This window comes from Limulus polyphemus, unplaced genomic scaffold (genome assembly GCF_000517525.1).
Source record: "Limulus polyphemus unplaced genomic scaffold, Limulus_polyphemus-2.1.2 Scaffold107, whole genome shotgun sequence".
NCBI classification, from domain to species: Eukaryota; Metazoa; Arthropoda; class Merostomata; order Xiphosura; family Limulidae; genus Limulus; species Limulus polyphemus.
Genome location: NW_013665717.1, coordinates 496182 through 523245, shown reverse-complemented (window position 1 = coordinate 523245; position 27064 = coordinate 496182). Strand labels below are relative to the sequence as shown.

General features: G+C 34.2%; 1 protein-coding gene across 1 annotated transcript in view; it reads right to left on the bottom strand.

The window, feature by feature from the left end:
- The window catches only part of LOC106470749 (paired box protein Pax-5-like), a 45026-nt gene extending 29451 nt beyond the window's left edge, over window positions 1-15575 (bottom strand). Inside the window, exons 1-2 of the mRNA XM_022400287.1 lie at window positions 15521-15575; window positions 5313-5475 (exon numbers count right to left, since the gene is read on the bottom strand). Coding sequence (XP_022255995.1) covers window positions 5313-5475; window positions 15521-15575 — 218 coding nt within the window. The remainder of the gene's footprint in view (window positions 1-5312; window positions 5476-15520) is intronic.
- Window positions 15576-27064: the final 11489 nt, after the last annotated feature.

Genomic DNA, 27064 nt, shown 5'->3' with positions numbered 1-27064 from the left:
ATTGACCGTCACATTATAACGCCCCCACGGCTGAAAGGGCGAGCATGTTTGGTGTGACTGGGATTCGAACCCGCGACCCTCGGATTGTGAGTCGAGCGCCCTAACCACCTGGCCATGCCGGGCCGTGTTTGGTGGGACGGGGATTCGAACCCGCGACCCTCAGATTGTGAATTGAGCTCCCTAACCACCTGGACATGCCGGGCCAACTGAAAAAAAGACGTAATTCGATTTTCTCACATTTTAACTTATTTATTTATTTGTTTTATGTATTCGACGGTCTTAATTACACTTATGCATATGCTCCACAAAAGAAAAAAAGATATTTGTGAATGTTAAAAAATCAATTACAGAAATAAAAATTCAAAAATTGACGAATTTTCCATCTTTTGAATTCCGTTACGTGACTAACGATTAGCGGTGACAAATATATTGAATATGCGCTCAGAAGCACGTCACGTTCTGAGCTCTGTTTATCTGTAAGAAGGCGATAAATATCAGAAGAATTAGACGAGGGCGATTGAAGAGAGAGGCTTTAGGATGACTAATGGATGTTTCCAAAGGGATGGTTGAAAAAAATATTCCTTAAAACTCTGTTCTAAAACGTTCATAAGTATATGAACGAAATGAAGAGAGATACGTGACATTTTTTAAAATTTTAACCACGTCTTAAACACTTTTAATGAATTCCAAGGTGTCTCTCCAACATATATAGCGATATAATAGTGATGATCAAATAGATAGTTTTTTTTTCAGAAGAGAAATTTATTGCGGAAGATGTATATCAGGTAAAAAGTTAGGTTTTTTTTGGTTTTTTTATTTCGCTCAAAGCTACTAGAGGGTTATCTGCGCTATCCATCCCTAATTCAGCAGTGTAAGAGTAGAGGGAAGGCACCTAGTCATCACCGCCAACCGCCAACTCTTGGGCTACTCTTTTACCAACGAATAGAGGGATTGACCGTCACGTTATAATGCTCTCACGGCTGAAAGGGCGAGCATGTTTGGTGTGACGGGGATTCGAACTCGCGACCCTCAGATTGCGGGTCGAGCGCCCTAACTACCTAGCCATGCCAGGCCTAAAATGTAAGGATCCTTCAAAATCCAGATTATTTACAAGACGTTGTCATTAGAGGGATACCCTATGGTTTTGGTGTGCTGCAATGTTTTTGTTAACCCTACCACTATTAATATTTTCTTTTCACTGTCCAACCATCGTCGTTTATGGAACTCGATAGCAATGTTGCCGATTTCGTCGATATAGTTTGTTTTGGATACAATGACGTGTATTTTATAAACACTTACAATAAATCACAGCTAAACTATTGATATCAAAAAAGTACATTATGAGATTAATAGTAGTTAAGTAACATTTCTCGTCGTATTCTTCCTTCTAGATCTCTGCACGCAGGATTAGCACTTTTTAAATTAAAATGTTACGTTGTATTCTTCCCTGTGTCATTCTGCATGCAGGATTAGGATTTGTTAAACTTAAATGTTTCGTCGTATTCTTCGCCGTGGCTCTCTCTTTGCAGGATTAAACACTTGTTAAACTAAATTGTTTTGTTATATTATTCCCTATGGTTCTCTGCAGTTAACACTTCTCATAGTATTCTTCTCTGTGGTTAGCGTGCCGGAATTTGGATTTAAGGTTGCAAGGTTCGCACCTTACCGCCAAAAAAGAAACAAACAAAAACAAAACACACACACACAAGAAAATATGGCTCTCAGTACTTTGGGACCGTGGGTGCGCTATAAGAGTGATGGTCAAAATTCGCTATTCGACTAAAGATATTTAGCTTACAAAAACGAAACAATCAGTTTAAATCCTAGTCTAAATAGTTATATTTTGTTGCAAAACAAAAACCTATAGTTTGAAAATACAAAAAAAAAAAAAATGTTATAGAACCATGCTTATTTCTTAGATAATATAACATTCATATTGCTGTAATTATTGTATAATCTGTACAATTTAATTAAAACATTTCATGAAGCTATATTTTTAAAGGAGAAGTACCTTCTACACTAGATGGCAGCAGCATAGCGGTCTACACGATAATAATGTTGTTAACCTCCTCTCAACGGACATTTGCCACAACACTAGAAGAATACTAATCCCAGGTGTACACTCAGTACCTGTCTAAAAATTTCTAGTTGTCATATAAGCACCTACTGTTAACTCTTACAAGCACTTATTATTTACAAGGGTAACCTGAAGCTAATCTCAAATTACACACACACACACAATTCTGTTAGATGAAGTGAGCATACATTTTAATTATAAAACGAAACACATAAAAAACGGTCCCCAAAACACTGCGACCCCACTAGCAATCACGGTACTAAAGGGTACTAACAGAGTATTAATCATGCTGCATGTTGCTTTTGGAGACGTATGTATTTTATTGCTGTGAGTTAAAACTGTATTTTATTAAAAGACGGTGAAAAACTGGGGAAAAATAACTTTTATTTATTTATTGGTTGATTTTGATGAAGCATGCTTCATTTGAATTGTATTACATAGTTCCATGACATGATATACAATATTTGACTACATTTTATTTAATAAATGTTATCTTTTTAGGTGGGGGAACCCCAAAAAAATTGAGAAAAATGACTCTATTCTCTATCCTTGACTAATTTCGAATCAATAAAGTAGTTTTACATTTCTTTTTTTGTATTATTTTACACACTGGTAAAAACTTAGAACTTTTATACGTAATATTAGTGTTAGGGATAACAGATTTTTTTTAAAATTGAGATAGATACGAGTATGGAAAACTGGAAATTCTTCTAGTTTTCCGCGATTTTTTCTTAAAAAGACGAATTCACCAAAACATTTGCATGTCGTATCACTGGGATTTCTTATGAATGTGTTAAAAGGTATGCTTTTCCAAGTAGAACCGTGCCGGAATAAATGACATTACACTTTGTTTGTTTGTCGTTAATCGCAAAGTTACACATTGGGCTATTGGTGTTTCACAGGTATCGAAACTCGATTTTAGCGTTATAAGCCTTAATACTTCCCGCTCAGCCACTGGAGGGGGGGGGGGCTGTTTGGGGTCAAATATCAGATTTACTGGATTATAAGTATCTTATAAGATATTACGAGATATGGTTGAGAACTTTGCGTTACTGTATTTATTTTCACCCCTTTTTTACGGCATTTTAGAAAGCATATCATTGCTGTAGATTTATTTTTATAACAAGTATAGCGAATATTTAAATAAGAAAGACTTTAAGTGGTGTCCGTCACCTCTCGAGGCCAGTTTCGCCGAAAAGCTTACCATTGGTTCTTGGTAGGGAATTACAATTTATCTTTGTTCTTTCCAAGATCCTGCACTACTGCTTCTGTGTACTTTCGTGATATGTAATTTAAGGTTGATCATGCATGTAGTTATACACCAATAGAAACACTTATAATCGAGAAACGCTTTAGTCATGTAAACTTTCGTTATTTAATGTGTTTGGAACAATACCGTGCGAGATGTTCATGTGGCAGCACAGGCTCTTCCATAAAGTTCACATATAATTTTTTTTAATGATTTATGAGCAGTAATGTAGTCTTACCAATTTCAGCTGTCATGTCTTTGGTGAAGGAAAAAATGTAGAAAACAAACTGGCAAAAAAAAAAGTTAGATATTCTTGTCACTGCTTTTTCGAAATGAATTTTACTGATCAATTAATGGTAAAAATAAACATGATTTTTATTCCTAACTTTGTTTAATTAACGCAAATTGGAGTTTATTGCGAGACTTGTCTATAAACGTAAATAATAACACAACCTATATCTCCAACTTAGATTCAACTGGATTAGTGAATTTTTAGGATATCGATAGCTCTTGAGGAAGCTGTAAAAGTGAAATATTGAGTTAATAAAGATACAGTCTGGAGATATAGGCCGTAATTTTATTTACGTTTATAGAAATAAACGTGATTTTGTTTCTTTCCACTAGTAAATCTAGGTGTACAATGAAGAAATATTTAATTTTGATTCCACGAAGAATAAAGGCTAAACAAATTGACAGTGTTGTATGTTTCTTGTTTATTATTTGCTTGTTGTTATCCACAAAGCCACACAATAGGCAATCTGTACTGTGCCCACCGCGGGTATCAAAACCCAATTTTCAGCGTGATATATCTTAAGACTTACCACTGAACAACTATTAAGGAACAACATTTTATGTTTCCTCTTCGGCCCAAAGTTTGTTTGTTAAAAGTTGGACTGAAGAGGACTCATGAATGTGTCGAAACTTGTATCCATATAAAATTGTTGTTCCCAAATAGTGGATCTAAACTTAATTTCCATTACTTTACACGATATTGTGTATTTTCTTAATAGTAAACATGATTGTTAGTTTCTACCTTTATGTCAGTTCTAAAATTAAATATCCAAATTTAAAAGAAATGGCCGTTTTAGTATGGAGAGCTCATAAAAATATACATATACGTTTCATTGTTTTCTGCCAATTTCTAAAGCGATCAGATAATCAAAGTATAAATTTGATTTGTAAATTTAGCTGTTAACTTCTTAAATCCATTTATCGTTTAAGCTTTTTATCATTATAATACATAAAACATTTAAGAATAACATATATTATTTTCTATTGCGAACAAGAAAACAAAAGCAACAAATAACAAACAGTACGTAAACAGTTTAATCAGGTCTAACAGTAATTAAATATTAAAATCGGCTGTAGTACTCGAATACCCAACTTAACTTTGCGAAGATAACGTTTGAACTCAGCTCGTATATTAGTTAAACTCAGGAGTGAGTTAGTACTTGAATACTGAATACTCATACTGAAGTCAAGCAGAATTTTAAAACTTAAACTGGCGTGAGATAACAATGGAATTAAAACAAGATATTGCTCAGGTTAGAGAGTGTTTTAACATTTAAACTTAAATAAGGCCCATTAGTTCTTAAATACTCAAACGTAGGCCTGATCGCATTTGAATTCTTATTCCCGGGCGAAATAATGATTGCTTTCAGGTTAGATATTAGAGTGTTTCAAGATTTAAGCTTAGGTTAGATTGATTTGAAAACTCAATCTCAGGCGATATAGTATTTAAATACTTAATTCTGGTTGAGGTAGTGCTTCAATTAAATTTGGTTCAAATAGATTTGAATGCTTATTCTTAGGCTGGTTAATGTTTGGCCATTTTATCTCTGGCCAGATAGTCCTTGGATATTTCAATCACCTAATTGTGATATTGAAGTTATTTTTTATCTATTGTGTGGCTCGTACGTCGTCTCCATAGCAAATTTCAAACTAGGTTTATTGTTTAAAAAAAAGGTGAACAATAAAACGACGTACCTGCCTAAAATTTTTGACACACACCCATGAGATACTCTCAACTGTCTACTGATGTCACAGGGCCGAACCCCCTGCTGGGCCATTTCAACTATCCTCTGTCGGACAATGTCAGGTAAAGGACGACCATTTACAAAAAGCCCACCTAGCTGGTTCACTCCACCGCCTAAAATGATATAAAAAAAACAATTACTAAGTAAGAGTATTACCATATAAATAATATGTATGTATATTTACATGTATATATAACATACATATATACACACACACATATATGTATATCCCATGATAAACCAACATTAATGAAAATAATATAACTACTGTATCTATAAAATATAAAGTTTCATGCTACGTAACATACAAACAGTGAGTCGACAAGAGTTCAGTGGTTTAAGGATTGCCGAGCAAATCAGAAACGATATTAAAACTGCTAATGAGCTAAGAAGATTGATGGAGTATTTACTCCTGTTACCTTTGAACAGAAAATAAACGAATTAAATAACTACTTATTTGTATTAATTGTTTAAAACAAATAAAACGGATGTGCCCATCAAAGAACCAGTTTCATAATTCTTTCCCCATGATACATAGGGTACATAGATCATTTAATTAAAGACGTTAGCTTTCAGACGCCTCGGTAAATATACAGTAGTTGAGCATGATAGTGCGTTCATCTCAAAACTTATTCTTAACAGATAATTAGTTGACAGGTAACCAGATGTCAGAATTCCAACTTAATGTGACATAAAGCACAAACAAATGCAGACTAAGGATGTGGTCAGTTTGATAGTTACGTATGATAATCTTATTGCACTATATGTGCTAGATATGTGTCAATGTTAATACAGTTGTTTAGGGTAAAACCCCAGCTAAGATTACTATGAGGAATAAACTGTACAGTTTATCCAAATCTCTCTAAAGCAAAGTAGAAAAAGTCTCGTATGATACATTTTCTGTTCCCAATCTAATGATAAGTATGGTAGTACAGTTATTTACAATATCATGTGCAGATGTGCTTTGTAATTGAAAAGAAGCCGAAGTTTAACAAGCAGAAGTTGCGTTATTGTGGTAATTAAGTATTGGCCCTGGGTAATATCCAACAGATGTCGCTATATGTTATGATGTATTCCAATCGGTTGAATACAAAAGGTAATAAAAATATGTGCAAGAATGTTTTAATATGAAAGTGATGTTGTTAACGAATTCGATTTCAACATTGGACGTGAATTACAAGGATACAAATGGATATTGAAGATGAAATACCGAAGATAGAACAACTGTAAACACTGCTGAAAATGTTATGTACGTTGAATTTACATGATTTCAAATGATACACATGCAATAGTGGCAAGGCAAATAGGATTTTAAGTTGTATATACAGAAATATTGAATACAAGTCTAAAGAGATTATAATGCCATTGTATAAGTTATTCGTTAGGCCACGTTTGGAGTATTGTGTTCAGTCTTGGGCTTCTTACCTCAGAAACGACATTGAAATGTTGGAAAGGGTTCACAGGATGGCTACTAGGATGGTGCCTGGGATGGAAATATTATCATATGACGATAGGTTAAAAAGATCACTGAACTTGTTTTATCTTGAATAAAAAGAGAGTTAGAGGGGATCTTGTTGACATATTTAAGATTGTTGAGGGAACTGATAATGTTGATGCATCATCTTTTTTTCGTATTTAATGGTGAGAATGGTAAGATTAGGGGACACAAATATGAGTTTTTGGCAGGGAAGAAGTCGTATTCAGCTAAGACAGCTTTATTTTTCTAACAGGGTGGTTGGTCTAAGGAACGGGTTACCTTCGGATGTGGTGGATGCAGTTAAGGGAATTTAAGAAAAAGCTTTATAAATATATGAATGAAAAATGCTGGCTTTGGAGTGTTTATTTTGAAGGATTTAGTTTAATTTAGTGGATAGGATAGCCTAAATGGATCAAAAAGGTCACTTGTTGTACTTTCATGTTTTGTTAATAGTTGGGAAATATTTGTGACAAAGAGAAATATAAGTTTTGCAAAGATTAGAGTTACACTAAGGAAGTTACACTGACATTTCTGAGAATTCTATCGATATACAGATATGAATACAATGAATTGGTGCATTGATGAATATCAGCGCACATACGACAGTGGCTAGAGTACGTCACAGACATAAGCTCCGCCCATCAAGGCATAACGGACTGCTGTAACTGTATCATACCGATCTGTGATTTAATTTATAAAATTGATGCTTATATACATATATATAAGATGACATATTGAATGGAGAATTATATAAGCTAAAAGGGTATAGCTTACAACCTTCAATATAAACTCCTTTAATAGTTGTTTCATTACTAAAGTAATTCAACCATAAAAAAATGATGTAATCAAAACTATAAACAAAACAAAGGTAGCAGTTATTTTCATTAGTTTTCCAGTAAATACACTTTTCAACATATGTAAAAAAGTTAGCGTTAAAATATCTATTATATGAGAATTAAATCCTGTCAAAAAAAACAAAACAAACACGAATGCCTCATTGAACTCTGATACTCTAAGATATGGTTTCAATAAAAGCTGTTATTTAACTTTCAATTTATAAAACGTTACGAGGATATTAAATGTTTATATGACTAATATACTACTAATAAATTATTACGTAGACATAATAACAAACATAAAAAAGTCGTATAGAAAGTATAGTAAATTAAGAATTATTTATTATCAATAATATTCATCATTGCGTTAAATATTTCACATTTGTATTTGATATCACAAATTTCTATCACATTTTATAAGAATCTACTACAATTTTCTACCGTTCGATTAATGTCTGCCCATTATGATTTTAGCGACGGAGGTGCAAAGGGGCTGTGAAGGGAGTTGCCGTGAAATCTTGTAAGTGTAGTGAATGTTGCTATGAACTATAGAAATTAATAAATAAGCCTAAAGTAAAGACACAGTGTGAGGTAACCTAGCCTAGATCAAGTGCATAAAATTTATCGCTCCTAGTGGCACAGCGGTATGTCTGCTGACTCACAAACTAGGACCCGGGTTTCGATACCCGTGGTGGGCAGAGCAAAGATAGCCCATTGTGTAGTTTTGTGCTCAATTACAAACAAACCAAGAATAAAATTTATCATGAACGTAAAAATGCCGATCCAATTTTAAACTTAAATAATAAAAAACAAACCTCTTTAATAAACGGATACTTTAAATTAAGAAATCAACAAATATTTTTGAATTTTGTATTTTATTCATTTCATTTTATATTTTCAGTACATAGACTAATAATATTATTAGGTTATACTTTTGTGGCTAAGTAATATGACATAAACGCCATTGTTGGAAAGCATTGTTACCAAAACGCACTGGCTTTTCTATACATATAATAAGTTGTTATATAAGGAACCACTTCTTTTCTATGTGGGTTTTCGCTAGCTTGCCTCATTAAAAGATGCGCACGCACATTCACGCACGCACGTGGATAAGATAAGTAATAATACCAAGGTGCAGACCCTCGGAGTCCACTTAGTACGGGTGCAAAATTTCAGGTTTCTAGGTTCTTTCCTCTTGGAGCTATGGCGGTCACACATACACATACATACACGCCCTTTTATTATTATAAATATCTATGCTTAAATCTCACACACATAAATAATCTTACACGAAGGAATCAACTAAAATTAGATCAATATTAGTAACTGATAGTTATTTAGTTATTAGGCTTTAAAACACAGAAAAATCTGTTAACTGACACTACTACTGGCAAGGAGTAAGTGACAAAGGCCACAAATATATATTACTAAGCTTTAGACTTTAATCTTCCGTTTTTGGGAAGTTTGAATATAGTTATACTTTTTTTTTTATCAGAAACTTTACGTCACAAGTATCTCACTCGTTCATGTGGAATAATGCAAGGGGCTGTTCCACGATACAGACTTGCTTCCACAGTCGTTACAACAAATTCTCATTACCTAATGAAAAATCAAGCAAGCAACGCCCTTTGTGGACATATACATATAACCGGTATGTATGGATATGGATATAAGTATATTTTTCTTGACATGCAATTCGCCAATCATTTTATTCGACTATATATATGTCCGTTAAATACGAATTTTATTTGTTCGATAAGAGTATATGAATACATCTATACTAAACTGTTCAATACGCTATTATACACCTACAAGTTCTATGTATGATTCTCATTTCTTAATTCCTTGTGTTTTGTATTTGGTCTGTCTAGGTACCTAGTGTAAGATTCACTTGCAGATTGCTATTGTTAAATGCCTAATTGAATTTGTTAAGTAAATGCTTTAAATAGAAACGTACGTAACTTTTCGTGCAAAGTTACACATGGTTACCTAATTCTGAACTCACATACTACGAGGAAGGCAGTGAGTCAAAAGTACCCTCTATCATCTCTTGGGTTGCTATTATCTGAACGAATAGTGGGATGTGAGTGTCACTTTTACAACAGCCCCAAAGTGCGAAGCGCGTTTTCATGGCAACAGGACACGAATTAGGACTTCCGGATTTATAGTCTTCATACGCTAATCACTGTGTTTTGAATCATTAGAGATTTATGATTAAGCCTATACCTATGTTGTAAGGCTGGTCGTGGCCTACGATCAGCCCGCCTGGATTTCGAAACCGAGTGTACATGATTTACATCCCGTTGCCGCAAGAATGCACCCCGTACTTGTAGCAGCTGTGGGTACACTATAATAAGAGTGAAGGCCAATTATCGCTATTCGGTTAGACAAAAGTAACCTAAGAGTTTGGCAGTAGGTGATGTTGGCTAGCTACCTGCTCTCTTGTCTGTCATTTCATACTTACGGATGGCTATGTACAGATGACTCGTGCTTAACTTTACGAGAAAATTCTAAGGAAGTACACGTATTACAATGCTAAAAGTATAGTCTTCATTTAAACAGTTTCAAATGTGCAAAGATATTATAAAACGAGAGGAAATAACGTGTTTCGAGTAATATTCAAGCTCAGTACGAACGCTGTTTAATTTATACAACTTGGCTGAAATTTGAGGAAAAGACTCAAAAATACAAGCGATCTGTAGCCCTCAGAGAGTGATGAAATTTGATAATGATGATATTCATGGTTTTAAGTGTATAATGTACAACACAACACATATTATAACCTATCGCACATGTTAGTGAAAATCATGAATCGAATTTTAATTTTAGTTAGCGTGTCATATTTTTTTTCATCTTTTAATTGATTTTATATTGACACTGAAATGATGATTTTACCGTTTTAATGCAAGTGAAAACGAGCAGTGTAGGTCTGCTTACGAAACAGGTTAACCCTAGCAGTAAAACAATAGTGTAAAAGAATGTTTTTATAATCCTGTATCCATATTGAATAATTTTAAAAATGATAAAGTTCTTCATACTTTCTTTTTCAATTTTTTATTGCAAAATCTACTTGTTTTATCCAAACTTCTAATGAAATGTTCTTTATGTTATAGAAATATAAAGATGCTAAGAAATTATTTTGATTTCAACAGCTTATTTGTTTTCAATTTGTCATAAGGTTTATGCAGAGGTTGAGTTCGTTAAAATGATTTTGAAACCTCACCAGTTCTTTATAGCCTATATCGCTACATCTGGTCTCGCTCTATCTGACGACCGTGCATCTTGAGAACAGCCCAGCAGCGTAGTTTCCATTCCATACGGATCTGTGGTAAGGCTGTCATTGTCAAAGCACCTCGTCCTGCAGCTTTCCATAACCCATCTAGTGTTCGAGAACAGCAGTTTTCTAGCGTCTCTTTCAACAGTCCGATCGAACACAAAACCATAGGTGACTTTAGCGGTATGTTTTTGTAAGAAATAGCATAAATACCTGTTTCATTCTCCAGCTACTTGAGGTATGCGACGGTTGAACGGATATGTCGTGAAAGCAATTTGTGTACACGTAACTTGTGTCACTTTTCCAGGAGGAGATCCCTTCTTGATTATCTTGCGCCCGGGCGTTTTTTTTGGCATTGATATTTGTGTTTGCGGATTCTTACCTGTTACCAAACGTCGCACCTTGCTTACCACAAATGGGGTATAACTTGTTGCAGGTTTCTTTTTTGGCGTTCTTGTTTCCCCAGGTTGATACGTTGTCCAATTCCATTTCGTACAAGAAATATCCCGATCTCAACTCACCTTTATGATCTGAGTGTATTAATATTTTCTTTGGGAAAGGATTATTACATTATCCATCCCCAAAGCGATCAATATTCGGTGGCATCACACTACCTACATTACGGCAATGTCATAATGTATACCTGATACAATCCGTTCCAACACGGCTTTATATAGGCTTTGGTTGTACGTGGCTTGCTAACTAACTTGCATACAAAATTATTTTAATGTGAAACATACAATCCTGTACTTTCCTTCATTTTGTGTTGTTTTATAACTAAAACATGTCGACTAAGGGACATTACGTTACAGTTCTTCTTGTTTTAAATAAAATATATAAAGAAAGTATAACTTTTTTTTTCTTTCCATTATAGTTTATATCACTTGTGTGAAATTTCACTACGTTCGTGCACATGTGTTATGGGTCTGACAGTTACTTAACGAGGTGCATGTTAAGCCAATGACAGAGAAAGTGGTAATGCGTAGTGAGAGAATAACTGCATACAGTGATTACTATTCAGAAAACGGTGTATGTTGTACGTAATATTTAAAAGGTTGACATAAATAAATGTGTATAACAAAGTTATTCTGGGATTTTTCTGTTGTTGGCGTTGCGGTTCTTTATAATTACGCTCATTGGAACCTTTAGCTATATGACAACTTTATAATTACGCTCATTGGAACCTTTATCTATATGACAACTTTATAATTACGCTCATTGGAACCTTTATCTATATGACAACTTTATAATTACGTTCATTGGAACCTTTAGCTATATGACAACTTTATAATTACGTTCATTGGAACCTTTAGCTATATGACAACTTTATAATTACGTTCATTGGAACCTTTAGCTATATGACAACTTTATAATTACGCTCATTGGAACCTTTAGCTATATGACAACTTTATAATTACGATCCACCACATAAAATAAAACCTATCTTGGAATCTGTTGTCGTTTGTACTTGAGATTCGGGTGAGCTGTTTGGGTTTGGATCTTCAAATATTATAGGTTAAAATTTTAAGCATTTTTATAAAGATTGCAGGATTTTTTGGGGTTTGTTTTGAACTTCACGCAACGCGAGGTCTGTCTGTGCTAGCCGTCCCTAATTTAGCAGTGACAGACTGGAGAGAAGGCAGCCAAGTCAAACACCACCCACCGACAACTCTCGGGCTACTCTTTTATCAACCAATAGTGCGATTGATTATAATTCTCTCACCCCCACGGCTGAAAAAGAGAACATGTTCAGTGACGGGGATTCGAACCTGCGACCTTTAGTTTGCGAGTCTAGCGTCTTAATCATCAGGCTATGCCAGGCCACATTGTAGGCAGGCATTATAGAGAGAAAGTGAGTGAGTAACTGAAATGAGATTGCTTGGAAATAGAGAAACTAAAATTAATAAGATGAATTGTCGCTATTGGATAATATAGAAGAAGTTGTACAGAATGAGCTGGAATCATTGGAAATAATAGCAAAAATTAAATTACGTACTATAAAGAGTGAACTATGTTTATTAAGTAATCGAAAAGAGACGAAAACTAACATTTTAAAAACACAACAATGTGTATAGCATAGTGTTTCAAGAGAATTCAACAAGGTTTATCAAGGACAAACAAAACAGAATTTAAAGTTGAGATTAATTGAATATATATATATATCTGACTGTAAAACGCGGGAGACTGAAACATCCGCAACTGCAAAACTCGTGTTCGATATGGACCATAAAATACTTTGTGATAAATCTAAAATTATTGCTCAGTTCTAGGGTTATAATGAAAAAAATATTCGAAAGAGAAAAAGTCCGGGTTAAATTCCATTTTTGTAAAAACATTTTCTGAAGCATGATAATTTATGCGTATTTCGTTTGTTTTGTTTTGTTTGTTTGTTTGGAATTAAGCACAAAGCTACACAATGGGCTAGTGTTTCTAGTGTTGCAAGTCCGCAGACACACCGCTGTGCTACTGGGAGGCTTATGCGTGTTTCAAAGATGAGGTAGATTATAACAGAATTAATATAAATACCAATACCAATGATAAAATGTAAAGTTTTATATCACCGAAGAAGATCAACTGGGCCATTCGAAACATGTAGGACATTAAATCCTAAATTTTAAAATTGTATTTATATTACATGATGTTATTTCAAGTATTTTCTGTGAGTTACACTAATCAGGGATGAAAATTGTGTGAAAAATACGTGGTGTATTAAATATAACAATTAAAAATCACTGACTAGAACATCTGGAAAAACTAAAAGAGCAGAAAACATGAACTAAAATAGCAATAGAAACTGAATCTTTCTGTATGTAGTTTCGCTCTCTTCTACACCAAAAGTAGGAGCATGTTCCAAGATCATTATGAATACCCACAATCCTTTAAAAGAGCAATTCCACAATATTGATGTCATATAAATTGGTTAATACACATACATTGAAAAAAACCTGTTAGGAGAAAAGTACTTGCAACGTTGTTTTCAAATTTCAACGGTCCTAGCGTACAGAAACTTTATTTTGTGTAAGTCTTTTCATGAGTTATGGTTTGTAAGTTACAAAAAAAAAGTAGCACAAGTGATATTTTCATAATGTACATTATGATTATCTTGGAATGAGACATAAATATTTTACTATTTTGTTTGTAAGTTAAAAAAACAAGTAGCACAAGTGATATTTTCCTAATGTACATTATGATTATCTTGGAATGAGACGTAAATATTTTACTATTTTGTTTGTAAGTTGCAAATAAAAAGTAGCAAATGTGATATTTTCCTAATGTACATTATGATTATCTTGGGATAAGACGTAAATATTTTACTATTTTGTTTTGTAAGTTTATGTGTCATAAGGTTGTTTGTTGCTTACTAAAATGTAGAAACCAAGCTAGAGATCAGGTAAAAAACAACTGACCTGATACGTAATATGTTTCCTAGCTTGTTAAATGCGATCAAATTACGAAAAACAAAAAACGTGTGCTACGAATGAACGATAAGGTTTTCACGAAGTAATTTTATAGAACTTAAACCACCGCAAGAGGAACATATGGTGTCAAACAAGTGTGAATCCTATCAATGCACCTGGAGATTATTGATATCAGGTGATGTTTTAACCTTAAAACGGTATTTGTATGTATAATTCAATGTGGCCAGTCAACGTATTATATATAGTATAAGATTCTTAAACATGGTTGAGTAAGTTTATTGATGTTTTAACCTTAAAACGTTATTGGTATGTATAATTCAATGTGGCCAGTCAACGTATTATATATAGTATAAGATTCTTAAACATGGTTGAGTACGTTTATTGATGTTTTAACCTTAAAACGGTATTGGTATGTATAATTCAATGTGGCCAGTCAACGTATTATATATAGTATAAGATTCTTAAACATGATTGAGTACGTTTATTGTTTCTTCTTGGCTTTATATTCGATCTTATAATGTATTTCTCCCCAGTGGCACAGCGGTAAGTCTGCGGACTATTATGCTAGAAACCGGGTTTCGATACCCGTGGTGAAAACAGCACAATTAGCCCATTGTGTAGTACAAACAAACAAACTATAATGTATCATACGCGAAATTCCACCATAATACTTATATGCGTGTAAACCTGCATATTGTTAGCTAAAAGAAGTCGCAAAATGAGGTAATCAAGTGATATTTTCCAAACGTGAATAAAATTACAGCGGCTCCGTTAAAAAGTATATGTACATCAGTAAGAACCATATACAATTGGATTTTAACTTTTAAGATTAAATGCAGATCCTATTGTTTGTATATACGTTCATCATAACAAAGAGCCGTTAAAAAGTATATGTACATCAGTAAGAACCATATACAATTTGATTTTGACTTTTAAGATTACATGCAGATCCTACTGTTTGTATATACGTTCATCATAACAAAGAGCATTACGTCCAAACTAACCTAATTGATTGAAGTTGAAATTTATAAATCAGTACTGTTTTTAGTTTAAGGTTGTCGTAACATAAAATTATTTAGAACAAGACGTATGAAATTATTTTCAGTATTCAGCTTTTAGAACTTAAATGACAAAAAATATTGAAACACTAACCTAACTTTGTCAAGTGATATCGGACGTCCAGAAGGAAGGCAGGGAAAAATTTCATAAGAAAGAACTGGGGTCAAAAGCTCTAGAGACAGACAGGCAGTACAGTCTGTTAAGGCATGGTCAAGCTAGTTACTTTGTACATAACTTGTAAAGAGGATAAGGTAAAAAAATCTGAAAATTAAGAGATGACGACACAACAAAATATTGGCTGAATATCACGTTTCTGTATGGCAGAGACAAGAATGACCTATGACCTCAAAAGGTCAATATCTAAGACCGGGTTAACAGTGATAAATCTTTAGCGGTCAACGTAAAAGCGGAAGTTTCTGCATATGAATCTCACCTGTTTATCTCTTTTAAAATAAATGCCAGGAAATCTAGCTTCTTAGAGTCGCACATTACTTACTAAAGAAAGATCACTCGTCATAATCGAGTTAGCTATTGAAAAGCGAAGCCGGGCTAGCCGTAAGAAAAACTCAAGTGCGTACGCCATCATCGATACCTCATACAAACCGCGACTGACTGAGGAGAAGCGTTAGCGGTGTCTTGGACGAAATATATGTTTCTACTCCTGCGCACTTGATTTTGGACTTTCTTTCCTACTTACGCAATCGAGATGCAAGGCTTTGAGAGCAGCACGCACAAAATAACCCCACGAGATTTGGTGGCACGTAAGCTTTAGTGACCCATGGGATTTTCTAGAAAGTCAAGTACTTACTCTTACATGAATAGTATTCCATCATTCGAGAGTTGTAGCGGTAGACGGTTGTAAGATCCATGGTCGAGGGTTCGGGGCGGGCCAGACTAAGCCTTGCCACCCTAGGCACGAAAACTGTTGGAGGAAGGATGGTGAGGCCGTCTGGAAAGATGTAGTGAGCCGTACGACCACAGTTTTATTACTAAGGGTTGAACGCTTACTTACGAAGAAACGGTCAAAGCATGGTGTTATGAGTTATAACTATGAGGTGAATTTTGGAGAAATTCAATTGTCGACCATGCCATAAGTTTTAGTCACTATTTCTCTCAGACATACGGGCCGTCATAATTGAACCTAACTAATGGAATCGAACCAATCCGAGTACTCGCTTAGGCATAAACTTTGAAAAAGTCAATCGTGTAGTTATTCGGTCATGAAGGTATCATTTCTCGCTGTTGATTGTAAGATCGCAATCATGTGACTCATGACGCCAGTGCCAAGCGCAAATACGTTGTGCTTACTCAAGGGGATGCGAACAATTGCTTATCTCCCGACTCATTGGTTCAACATGATGAAGTAAATAGTATTTCCCGCCTTCTGCAGTAGGCAACTGATAAATAATAAATAATTTCTTCACCGAAAAAAAATAAAAAATAAATGAAAATAAAAACTTGAATTTCTCATCGTGTTCTACTTACTAGCTCCGAGTCATATATGATCAACGAAGTGTGACGAAACTTCGAGGATTTTCAGAATTTAGAGTAACAAGTCACTTTTTAAAAATGTTCTCTTATTGGTCTTGGTATTTTTTGAATTGCTACAGTGCTCGTGCTATAAATCAGAACTATGGTCATTCTCATCTTATCACAGCACAGATTAGTGGACTAAAGACAGTATAATGAGAAGACTGTGACAACCATTCACATTGCGACTGACGGAGCGCATAAGTCGTCGAAATAAAGCACTGCCCGTTTATCGATGTTGAAAAACAACGTTTAATTGATAGTATGAAACAGTATGGAAATAAAAACGATAATATGACAACTTGTGTGTATTTTTCTGCTAAAAATCTGTTTAAATTGCTTAGGCTTAATTCTCCCTGAATTTTTCAGACAATGTTATGAAAGTTCGATTACTTCAACAGTGTGACAACGATCTGAAAGTTCGATTACTTCAACATTGTGACAACGCTATGAAAGTTCGATTACTTCAACAGTGTGACAACCATCTGAAAGCTCGATTATTTTAAAAATATTCTATCATACAAGATATTATGTTTACCTTCGTATGAAAATTTTACGAAAGATAAGATAAATGTCTTAGGGCTTGAATATTTTCGTAGGAGTGTATGATGAAATTGTCCTTTCATGAAAAGAGTAAATTTTGGCGTAAAGGCTTTAGCTGCAGATCTTCTAAGCAACGAGGTTGCGAGTGTGTGATCTGAGACGTTAAACTGGAGTTATAATTTCAAAAGAATTAGTTACCACATTCGGATATAATTAACACTAATTTCTTGAATCCCTTTTTTTTATTGTAAGGTGATTAAGTGATCTCGTTAAAGATTTAGTTATGAAGGATGTGCTTATTTTTTCAAGATGGTTTGACTTAGATCAAGAAAAGATGGTACTTGTAATTGCAAGAAATTTCGAATTCACACAAAATTAAAATATACAGTTTTTCCAGTACTTGCTACACATCGTAAAATACATGACTGGAATTGAAGTAAAATGTGTATATATATATACACAACATTATTTTGTTTAAGGTTGTTTTTTGCATTATCATGTGAAAAGCGTTTGTATCGTTGCCCTATATATATGTGTGTGTATATGATAGAAATTATGATATAAAAGTAATAAACAAAAACAATGGAAAGTGGACAAACGATCTTGTTTAAAGAATAATTTGACAAATTGGTCAGAAAATCCAGCATAATGAACACAGTTATATAAAAAAATTAGGTTAACAGGTGTTGTAAAGTCACAAATAGTATTCCTTGGAAAAATAGTTTGCTTCTTGTTTTTTTTTTTTTTTATCCACGATCTATGTTTTTGTTATGACGATCCAACTACTGCCAGACAACTGACACTTCATCACGTGCTTCAACCCGCTGAACATTACATATTAACGGTGCTAACGAAAATACGTAACAGCACCCACACCCAGAGCTGTTGACTTAGACCGTGCAAGCATAAGCAGAACTTGCGGTTTGACCACGCACGTCATGCGGCTCACAGCTGGTAGTATTATACGGTTCAACGGCTTGTGCATAGCCAGCGTCCCTGAGCTTTAATTAACCAATACAGCAGGATTAATATCGGGCTTCTTAATTTCAGATATGTCTTCAATTATCTTTCTTGATTTTTTTAGACACTATTTAAATATTATTGTTTACGCTTTTAATTGTGTTATGTGAGCTTGAACAGCCAAACTATGCTGTTAAAAAATACATAACGTTCTATATTTTAAGTATTGTTATCCCTTTTATTGTAACGCTGTTTTGTTCATTATGAGTAGATATGGTGAATTAAATATCAATTTAAATTGTATCAAATTCTATTTTATACTTTTTATCACATACACACGCAGAACTGTGTGTAAATGATCAGTGACATCGTTTTCAATATTTTATGGCAATTTTCAAAGATATCTTCAGTATCTAGAAATTGAATTTTGTAACAATGAATATTAACAAGAAAAATTAAGTGGCGTAAACATATTATAAAAACTTAATCAAAGACTACTAACGTTAGAAATTGCATAGACGAAGGAGTATACATTATATTAAAGTGATTAAGAATATGCTAATAAGGAAGTCAGTTGAAAACTACAGTTAACATAAATACGCGGTAAAACGGCATGTATCAGAACGAATCTTTGACATTTTTTTTTTTTGAGTTACGCAAATAGAATGATGCCACAACAATTGATCACTTCTGGGAAGGGTATGTAACAGCCCTTTTCAATACAAAATATTTATAAAGCCAGACCATAAAGACCTATTCAGATTTAGCCTTTTTTAGACTGAGGCATTCCTTGTATTTAACAGCACTGGAAAATAAAGGAAGATGTATCAACTTGAGGCAGGAGGACCATCCAAAAAAAAGAGATCCACAACAAGTTGTACCTCAGCCGCAGTAAGTTTAGTGCAGCGTCTTATAACAGGTGAAAATCCACATTTCACAAAAGCCAGTGGAAAAAGCTGTTCACGTGCTCCAGGTAACAGTATGCAACATAATCAAGAAGGATCTCCATATGGAAAAGTGACATAAGTCATGTGTACGCAGGTTTCTTCCACGATATATCCATTCAAACGTCGCAGCTGGAGAATGAAACGAATATTTATACTATTCCTTACGAAGAAAGGAATATCCTATGAATGTCGGACTGTTGAAACGGGAGTTGGAAAACCGTCTTCGTCGTATACTAGATGAATTATGGAAATTGTGCAGGAAGGAGGGGTGTGCTTTGGACACGACAGCCTTACGGCGGAACCAATGGAAACTATTGCAAAAGTTCGATTTTCAAGATGCACGGTTGTCAGACAGAGCTTGTCCGGCCGTAGCAACATGGATTGTAATGGCGTAGTGAGGCTCCAAAGTCATTTTAGTATAACGTACTCAACCTCTGTATACGTTAATAGGTTCGCTAATGCTATATAGTTGTATAATTGAATTTTAATATGTTTACATATGAGTTCACATTGTGTTCTCGTTTTCTATTCGAAATCATGTTCATCACCATGAACGAGTTCAGAAGTTGAACAAGTTTCGTTGACTTCTCGTGTCATGACAAGCCTAATTATAGAAAATTAAAGACAGTTTTGTGGTCTCCGGCAAAGACAAGCAGTTTGTAGATAATAATACAGTCTTGTTCTATTTATTCAAGTCTAGGTGCAACAATATGTATTCATGTATTTTATTTTAAAAAATGCTTAGAATGCCTTAGCGTGCAGGCTTGAAAATTCGTTGTAATAATGTATCTTTTAGATAACATTCTTTTAATTAATTTCCTCTTTCGTCTCTCATACAAATTATCAGGTCTCAACAAAATGAACTCTTTCTTATCCAAACAAAGCAGCAAGCAGAATATATATATATATATATATATACTATTTAATCAATACATTGTTGATTTAAGAATAATAGTTAAGCAAACGAATAACATAGTTAAGTATGGGTGCCTGCCTGTAGTTTCGGTATTCAGTTTGCACGAACTTATTGTTTAAATACACGCTACTGTAATTATAACAAGCACATGCTGTGACATCATTTCTGATGTAATGTCGGAAGGTTGTACATAATATCTCCATCAACATGTGACAAAGAAGAGCGTATATATCTATATATATACACCAATTCTCTATTGCATGTATAATGTTTACTGTTATGTTTCTGTAGAGATTGAAACACGGATAAGTGTAACTGTGGCCTGTTGATTTCCTATAAATCTTTAAGATATGTTGTATAACAATTGCATATGTATTTGGCCATTTATGATAACGCTGTTAAGTAATTATGAATACGTCTCTTAGTTTGCATTATAAATACTTGACATCGGTAAAGGGTAAAGTGTTATAAAGATAGCAAAACAGATTTTAATTTTATTCTTTCGAAAGCAACAGAAACACAAAATTGTCTGAGCACATATTATATGTTTAGTCTTGTTTTCTTCCTACAAGGTAGCCAGCCGTACTCGTATTCAAGTACCTATCACGAGCTCTTGACTTCTTCAAGAGGCTCAGTAACAAAGCATTAAAGGACTTTGACGGCTTCTATAATAGTAATGAATGGATCCAATGAAGCTTTTGAAAACACGTGAAAAGCAGCCGAAAGGGGTGGTTTAGCAATTTAAGAAATAAAGTATTAAGCTAATGTGCTATCGTAACTACTGAAGTAGTACGTCCATAACGATAACCCTAAAATGATTATTTTACAAACATTTTGATGAGCAGTGCGTCGTTTAAAGACAATATCATTTGTAGAATGTAAGTAATTTTATAATTAGGAGATTATCCCTATTTCCACCATCTTATTTTTTCTTTGCCCCTTTAAATCGCATTTTCCATTTCCTTTTATTTATCTTACAAAATACGGAGAACCCAAAGTGAAAGAAATCCCGATGATAATAAATCAAACAAAACTATGCTTCTGCCTAAGGATTGACCCTTTCAAGTTAGGACAGGGGATTGTTAGCTCCTAGGAAAATGCACTGAGAGCTTGTTGCACTATTGTCCCACTATCACCTTTACCTATGTCACATTTTAGCAGCTTTATATACCAACAACTTGTTTCCCAACGAAAGGAACAGCACTTCACCCACCCCGCACAACAACAAAGCAGATCGTGCTGCGTACTGCTGCATGAATCTGCACACGATTAGCCCTGTTGGGTGGCGTCTACTTCCTCTAGTTTGTAGCTGATCGTTTGATTGGCTTTAAAGTACTCGAAAATTGAGTCAAACGTTGTAGAGGCGCTAAGCGGGGTAACAAAGACCTGACTTGCACGCGCGTTTATCTCTGCGTGCGACGCAGTACATCCGCTGGAGCTACCGCTGCACGATACTTTGCTCCTAATGCTTCGCACACAGCTTACTTTGCAAGAGTTCGCTTTAAAAACAAGTTACCGATGGAGCATTTCGTGTGAAATAAAATTATGCGAAATAGCACATAGATGGAGGTAAATTGCAGAGTTGCATAAGGAGGCGAATAGGAAAGATTGGTTTACACGGATAAAAATGAAGATGATAAAACATAAAACGTACATTAGATTTGATTGAACAACATGGTGAATAAGAAACATTCAAGTGATAAATCTTAGAAAAATATCAATAGAAATCATTAGTGAAAAGTTAATGCAACAAGAAGTGGAAGACTAAATCAAATATGTGTGGATGAGAAGGATCCTAACAAAAACAGTCACAAGTGGAGTAAACAGACATCAAACATTCTCCAAGTGAACAGTAAAGATTCATATATATGCGATGTGCTTAAAAATGTACTTACATGATAAAAAAACTTTGTTTCATAACAGCCATTTTAAGTAAACCAATTTAATTCGATAAATGGGAAAACTAATTATATACATATAGAGTTGATGAGAGTGATGAAATTATTTGTTGTGAATAACGCTAGTTGCTAGAATGCAACCAAATAAACACAATCTAGCTAAGAAAGACATTTTGTTTTACGTAAAACTGTACCTGACATCCGGGTCTTTCTATACAACATTTTTTTTTTAGCGAATTCTTATCCCTAGGTTATCACGCTTTAATTTTGAATGCACATGTTACCACACTATTTCGTGCTGTCGATACGACCCAGATTATATTTTTTAATTAGGATTGAAATGTTGTACAGAAATGACTGTAAATATTTGAGTGTGGTTGCTGGCCGCTTCAGGATCGGAAACCTTTGCATCAAACTTAAAATATGGTGCTAAAAATTCGTAAAGACCTAAACTTAATTAGCTTTAAGATGTGCACACTAGCTATACCCAATGGAAACACGTTGTGCTTAAAATGTTTCAAGAATACCTGTGCAGGAAAATTTGAATATAAAGGTGTGAAAAGACTCTAATACGCCTTTTATGTGATTAAGCATCAAAGTTATATAAAAGGTGTAGATTTGTATATGTGGCGAAAGGATCTATCTTTCTACCCACACGTCTACCTATTTATTTATCTGTCTATTAAACGATTAATTATGAAAATGTTAAGATGTACTGGTATTGTACGTTACAGGAGAAATAACTATTAACACGATACCTATGCTTAGACAAAAATATACTAAACAATTCAAGTATGGGAATCAGTTGAAACAACTAATACAAAAAAGCACACACACACGCACAAAATGTGCTTCTAAGAACATTAATGTTGACGAACGTTACCCGAGTTTTCTTCTAATTCTCTTGATAACAACTGGCATCTAGCCAGTTTGGGTGAAATTAAAGGTTTTCAATATGTCACCAGACAATGAGGGGGCCGTTTTAGCCAAGCGTGGAGAGCTTTAGTCTCGGCAGACAGATCCTGAAAAACTTCAGATAGTTTCAGGCTATACATCTATTCACTTGTAATTATAGAATCTGAAATCACGTGTTTAGAAAAACGAAGGATATGCTCACCAAATAGCCTTCGCTCTGTTCTTGTGACGTTTTACTATTACTAGATATGCAGAACCAGTCAGTCAGTCCAGCTTTTCAAGGAAATTAGAATTTTGTAGTTTCTAGCTTTTATTAAGATGTGATAATAAAGTACTCTTGCTAAATCCACAAAGGTGTCCTTTTCTCTAATAATCCAGTTTATTTGTAAATTATATAAGCTGGTACTAAACGCATAGTTTATATTCACTGCGTTACGCTGCGTTTATACACAAATATTTTAAGAAGGTTCGATATACGCAGTTTTATAATAAATCATTTGATATCTTAAATTACATACCACACGATATCGCGCGAAGGTGATATGACCGTTGATAAAGATATTCGTCATAGAGGTGTTGTCGTTAAATATCTCGGTACGTATGAAAAATGACACTTTAATGCTATGTGTCTATAGGTTAAAAATACTAACTGGCTCTTAAAAACGCATTTATAATAATAGCTTTGTTAAATAAATTTGTCATAGGTGTCAGAACGTGGAAGGGAGTGGAATTTCAGCCCAGAAAAGGAAAGACCAGCACCCACTTAATCCATTCCATAAATTTCGATAGGTTTATTACTTCCTCAATCGGAAGTGAGTTGTTGGTCCAAGATAGTGACTCCTAATAAACAGATAAATATTATAAAATTAACTTGGTATCAGGATATAAATAAAAAGACAAAATGATAAGATCAAGAGACTAACGTAAAAAGCAGAATGTCGTATAAGTTAGTCATTAAACTTTTTTATTTTTCCATTCATTTTTCTTACGCTTTCTTCTATTTTCTATCATATTTTGGCCGAAAATGTATCAAAATTAGCTCAAGTTGAAACCATAATTGTAAAAACGTCTTCCATTGAGGACTGTCCCAAATTCGCCTAGTTTATGCTGCTTTGGTAGGCGCACTTCTGAACTTCCAACTCCCCGTCCCCTCACAAAAAATACATTTTTTTTTACTTCTGACATTTATGTGGCTAACAAGCAGCAAGTTAAAATTATTTAAATGATTGAAGATAAATAAATAAGGTATTGATAGACTGAAACGTTAGTTCATAGATAACGTATACGGTTTGCACTATTATCTATTTAGGAAAACTAGAGTACGACTAATATGTTTGTACAACGTCATCACATTGGCTTACTTATCAGTTAGAGAAATGCTCTATGAAATTTTACTCAGTTTATCATATCATTGATACGGTTTCCTAATTACAATTGGTAAATTAGGATTACAATATCCATGAAACACATTTCTAGTGAGATAAAAATGAAAACATTATGTTTTCAATGGATAAAATATATCAACGACGGGGATTAATATACTGGAACATAAACTCAACACTACAGATAACGATAGGGTTAGTTTATGTCCATGTGATGACAAAGGAGGAGAACAAGAAATATATCTCAATATTAAATGTATTTGCTTGTTTTGTTTTTGAATTTCTCGTAAAGCTACACGAGGGCTATCTACGCTAACCGTCCTCACTTTAGCAGTGAAAGACTAGAGGGAAGGAAGCTAGTCATCACCACCCACTGCCAACTCTTGGGCTACTCTTTTACCAAAGAATAGTGGGATTGACCGTTACGTTATAGCTCCCCTACGGCTGAAAGGGCGAGCATGTTTGGTGGGACGGGAACTCGAACCCGCGCCCCGCAGATTGCTATTAAAGGGAGCTCAATAACTGAAATAATATTGGTATAGCACATATGTTAGTGCTACCCCCTCAGGCTCTTTTTAATTTTGTAATATTTAGCAAAGAATAATTATTAGAAAAATAAATAACATTATTAAATTATGGTTTCTTGTCTAAAAATAAATAAACAAGTAAGTTACATTCTATTTTACCTTTGAAAATCGTCACATCGGAAAACAAGTTGCTGGTGGCCACAAAACTATGTCTCGCAGGCTTTACGTATACGAAGGGCGCAAAACATGTTGACCGCCGTGAAAGGTGGAAGGAAATAAGGAATAAATATATCAGAACGTCGTCAAGTTAATTTTTTTTTTCATTAGCGACAGAGAACAACAGTACTGTTTGTTCTGCATGATATGCTTTGATCGTTTCTATGAATATCGCTATTCTCTTTGACTAGAATTAATGGTGGTTTTACGTCAACAGGGAATGCCCACTCCCTCACAAAACATTCCACAAACATACATTTTTTTTCCACAGAAAGAGAAAACGATACAATAAAAAGTTTCATGAAATTATCCTGCATTTGTTAAGAGCTCGATCTTATCATTTTGGCAAAAAAAAAGGTAGAAAATGACTTGGAAACATGACGTGTGTGAATTCTCATGAAATTGGCCGAACGATTATGTGTAATGAAACAGTAGCAACAAAGACAGTAAAATTTATGTAACCCATTAAATACAAGACTCTTAAAGGTAACCACTTACTCGACTCCAAATAGAAAATGCTAAAATGCAAGGTTCAATTCCCGTGGCAGACACAGCACACATAGTTGCAGCTTTGTCTTGAAAACAAGAATAAAGAGAAGCTATGAATGTGCTCGTGATTTTACAAGAATAAAGAGAAGCTATGAACGTGTTCGTAATTTTACAAGAATAACGAGAAGCTACGAATGCGCTCATGATTTTGCAAGAATATAGAGAAGCTATGAATGTGCTCGTAATTTTTCACGAATAAAGAGAAGCCATGAATGTGCTAGTGATTCTACAAGAATAAAGAAAACCTATGAACGTGCTCGTAATTTTACGAGAATATAGTGATGCTATGAATGTGCTCGTGATTTTACAAGAAAAAAGAGAAGCCATGAATGTGCTAGTGATTCTACAAGAATAAAGAGAACCTATGAATGTGCTCGTGATTTTACAAGAATAAAAAGACGCCATGAATGTGTTCGTGATTTTACAAGACTAAAGAGAAGCTATGAATGTGTTCGTGACTTTACAAGAATAAAGATAAGCTATGAATGCGCTAGTAATTTTGTTGATGTATACATCAAATTCGCAACATCAACTTTTTGATCGAAACGTTTTACTAGTTATGGAGTATTTTGAGTAATTTTTGCTGGGCACAAACACTTGTGTATTATCTCTTGAAATCTAACTGATCTAAATTAATGTTGTGTAAACATATGTTTTAAATACTTGAAATCGACAGTTATCTCCAACATAAATCTAATATTAGCTTATTTAAATACACAAACGTCCTATATAGATATTTTGTCTCGAAATTTCAATAATATATCAATATTTAAACCAAATACTTGCAAATACATTATTCAGTTTTTGGTATTTTCTTGGAACGCAAGATATAAAGACGTTAATACCATTAAATAATAACTGTATGAGAAGGTTTTAGGGAAATTTTAAAACAAATGATATTAGTCCTACAATTGACGTTTATTTGTCAATAAATTATTCTTCAAAAATATTGAACTTAAAAATCATGTATATATTTTATCTGGTATGATAAAATTAACTAAAAACATGCAATATGAAAAAAGAAAAAGGTACGGAAATACAGTTTTGCCATCCCAAATCTACATCTACGTTGTCTCTTACGGCGAGGCCCGGCATGGCAAGGTGGTTAGGGAGCTCGACTCGCAATCTGGAGTTGCGGGTTCGAATCCCCGTCCCACCAAATATGATCGCCCTTTCAGCCGTGGGAGCGTTATAATGTGACGGTCAATCCCACTATTCGTTGGTAAAAGAGTAGCCCAAGAGTTGGCGGTGAGT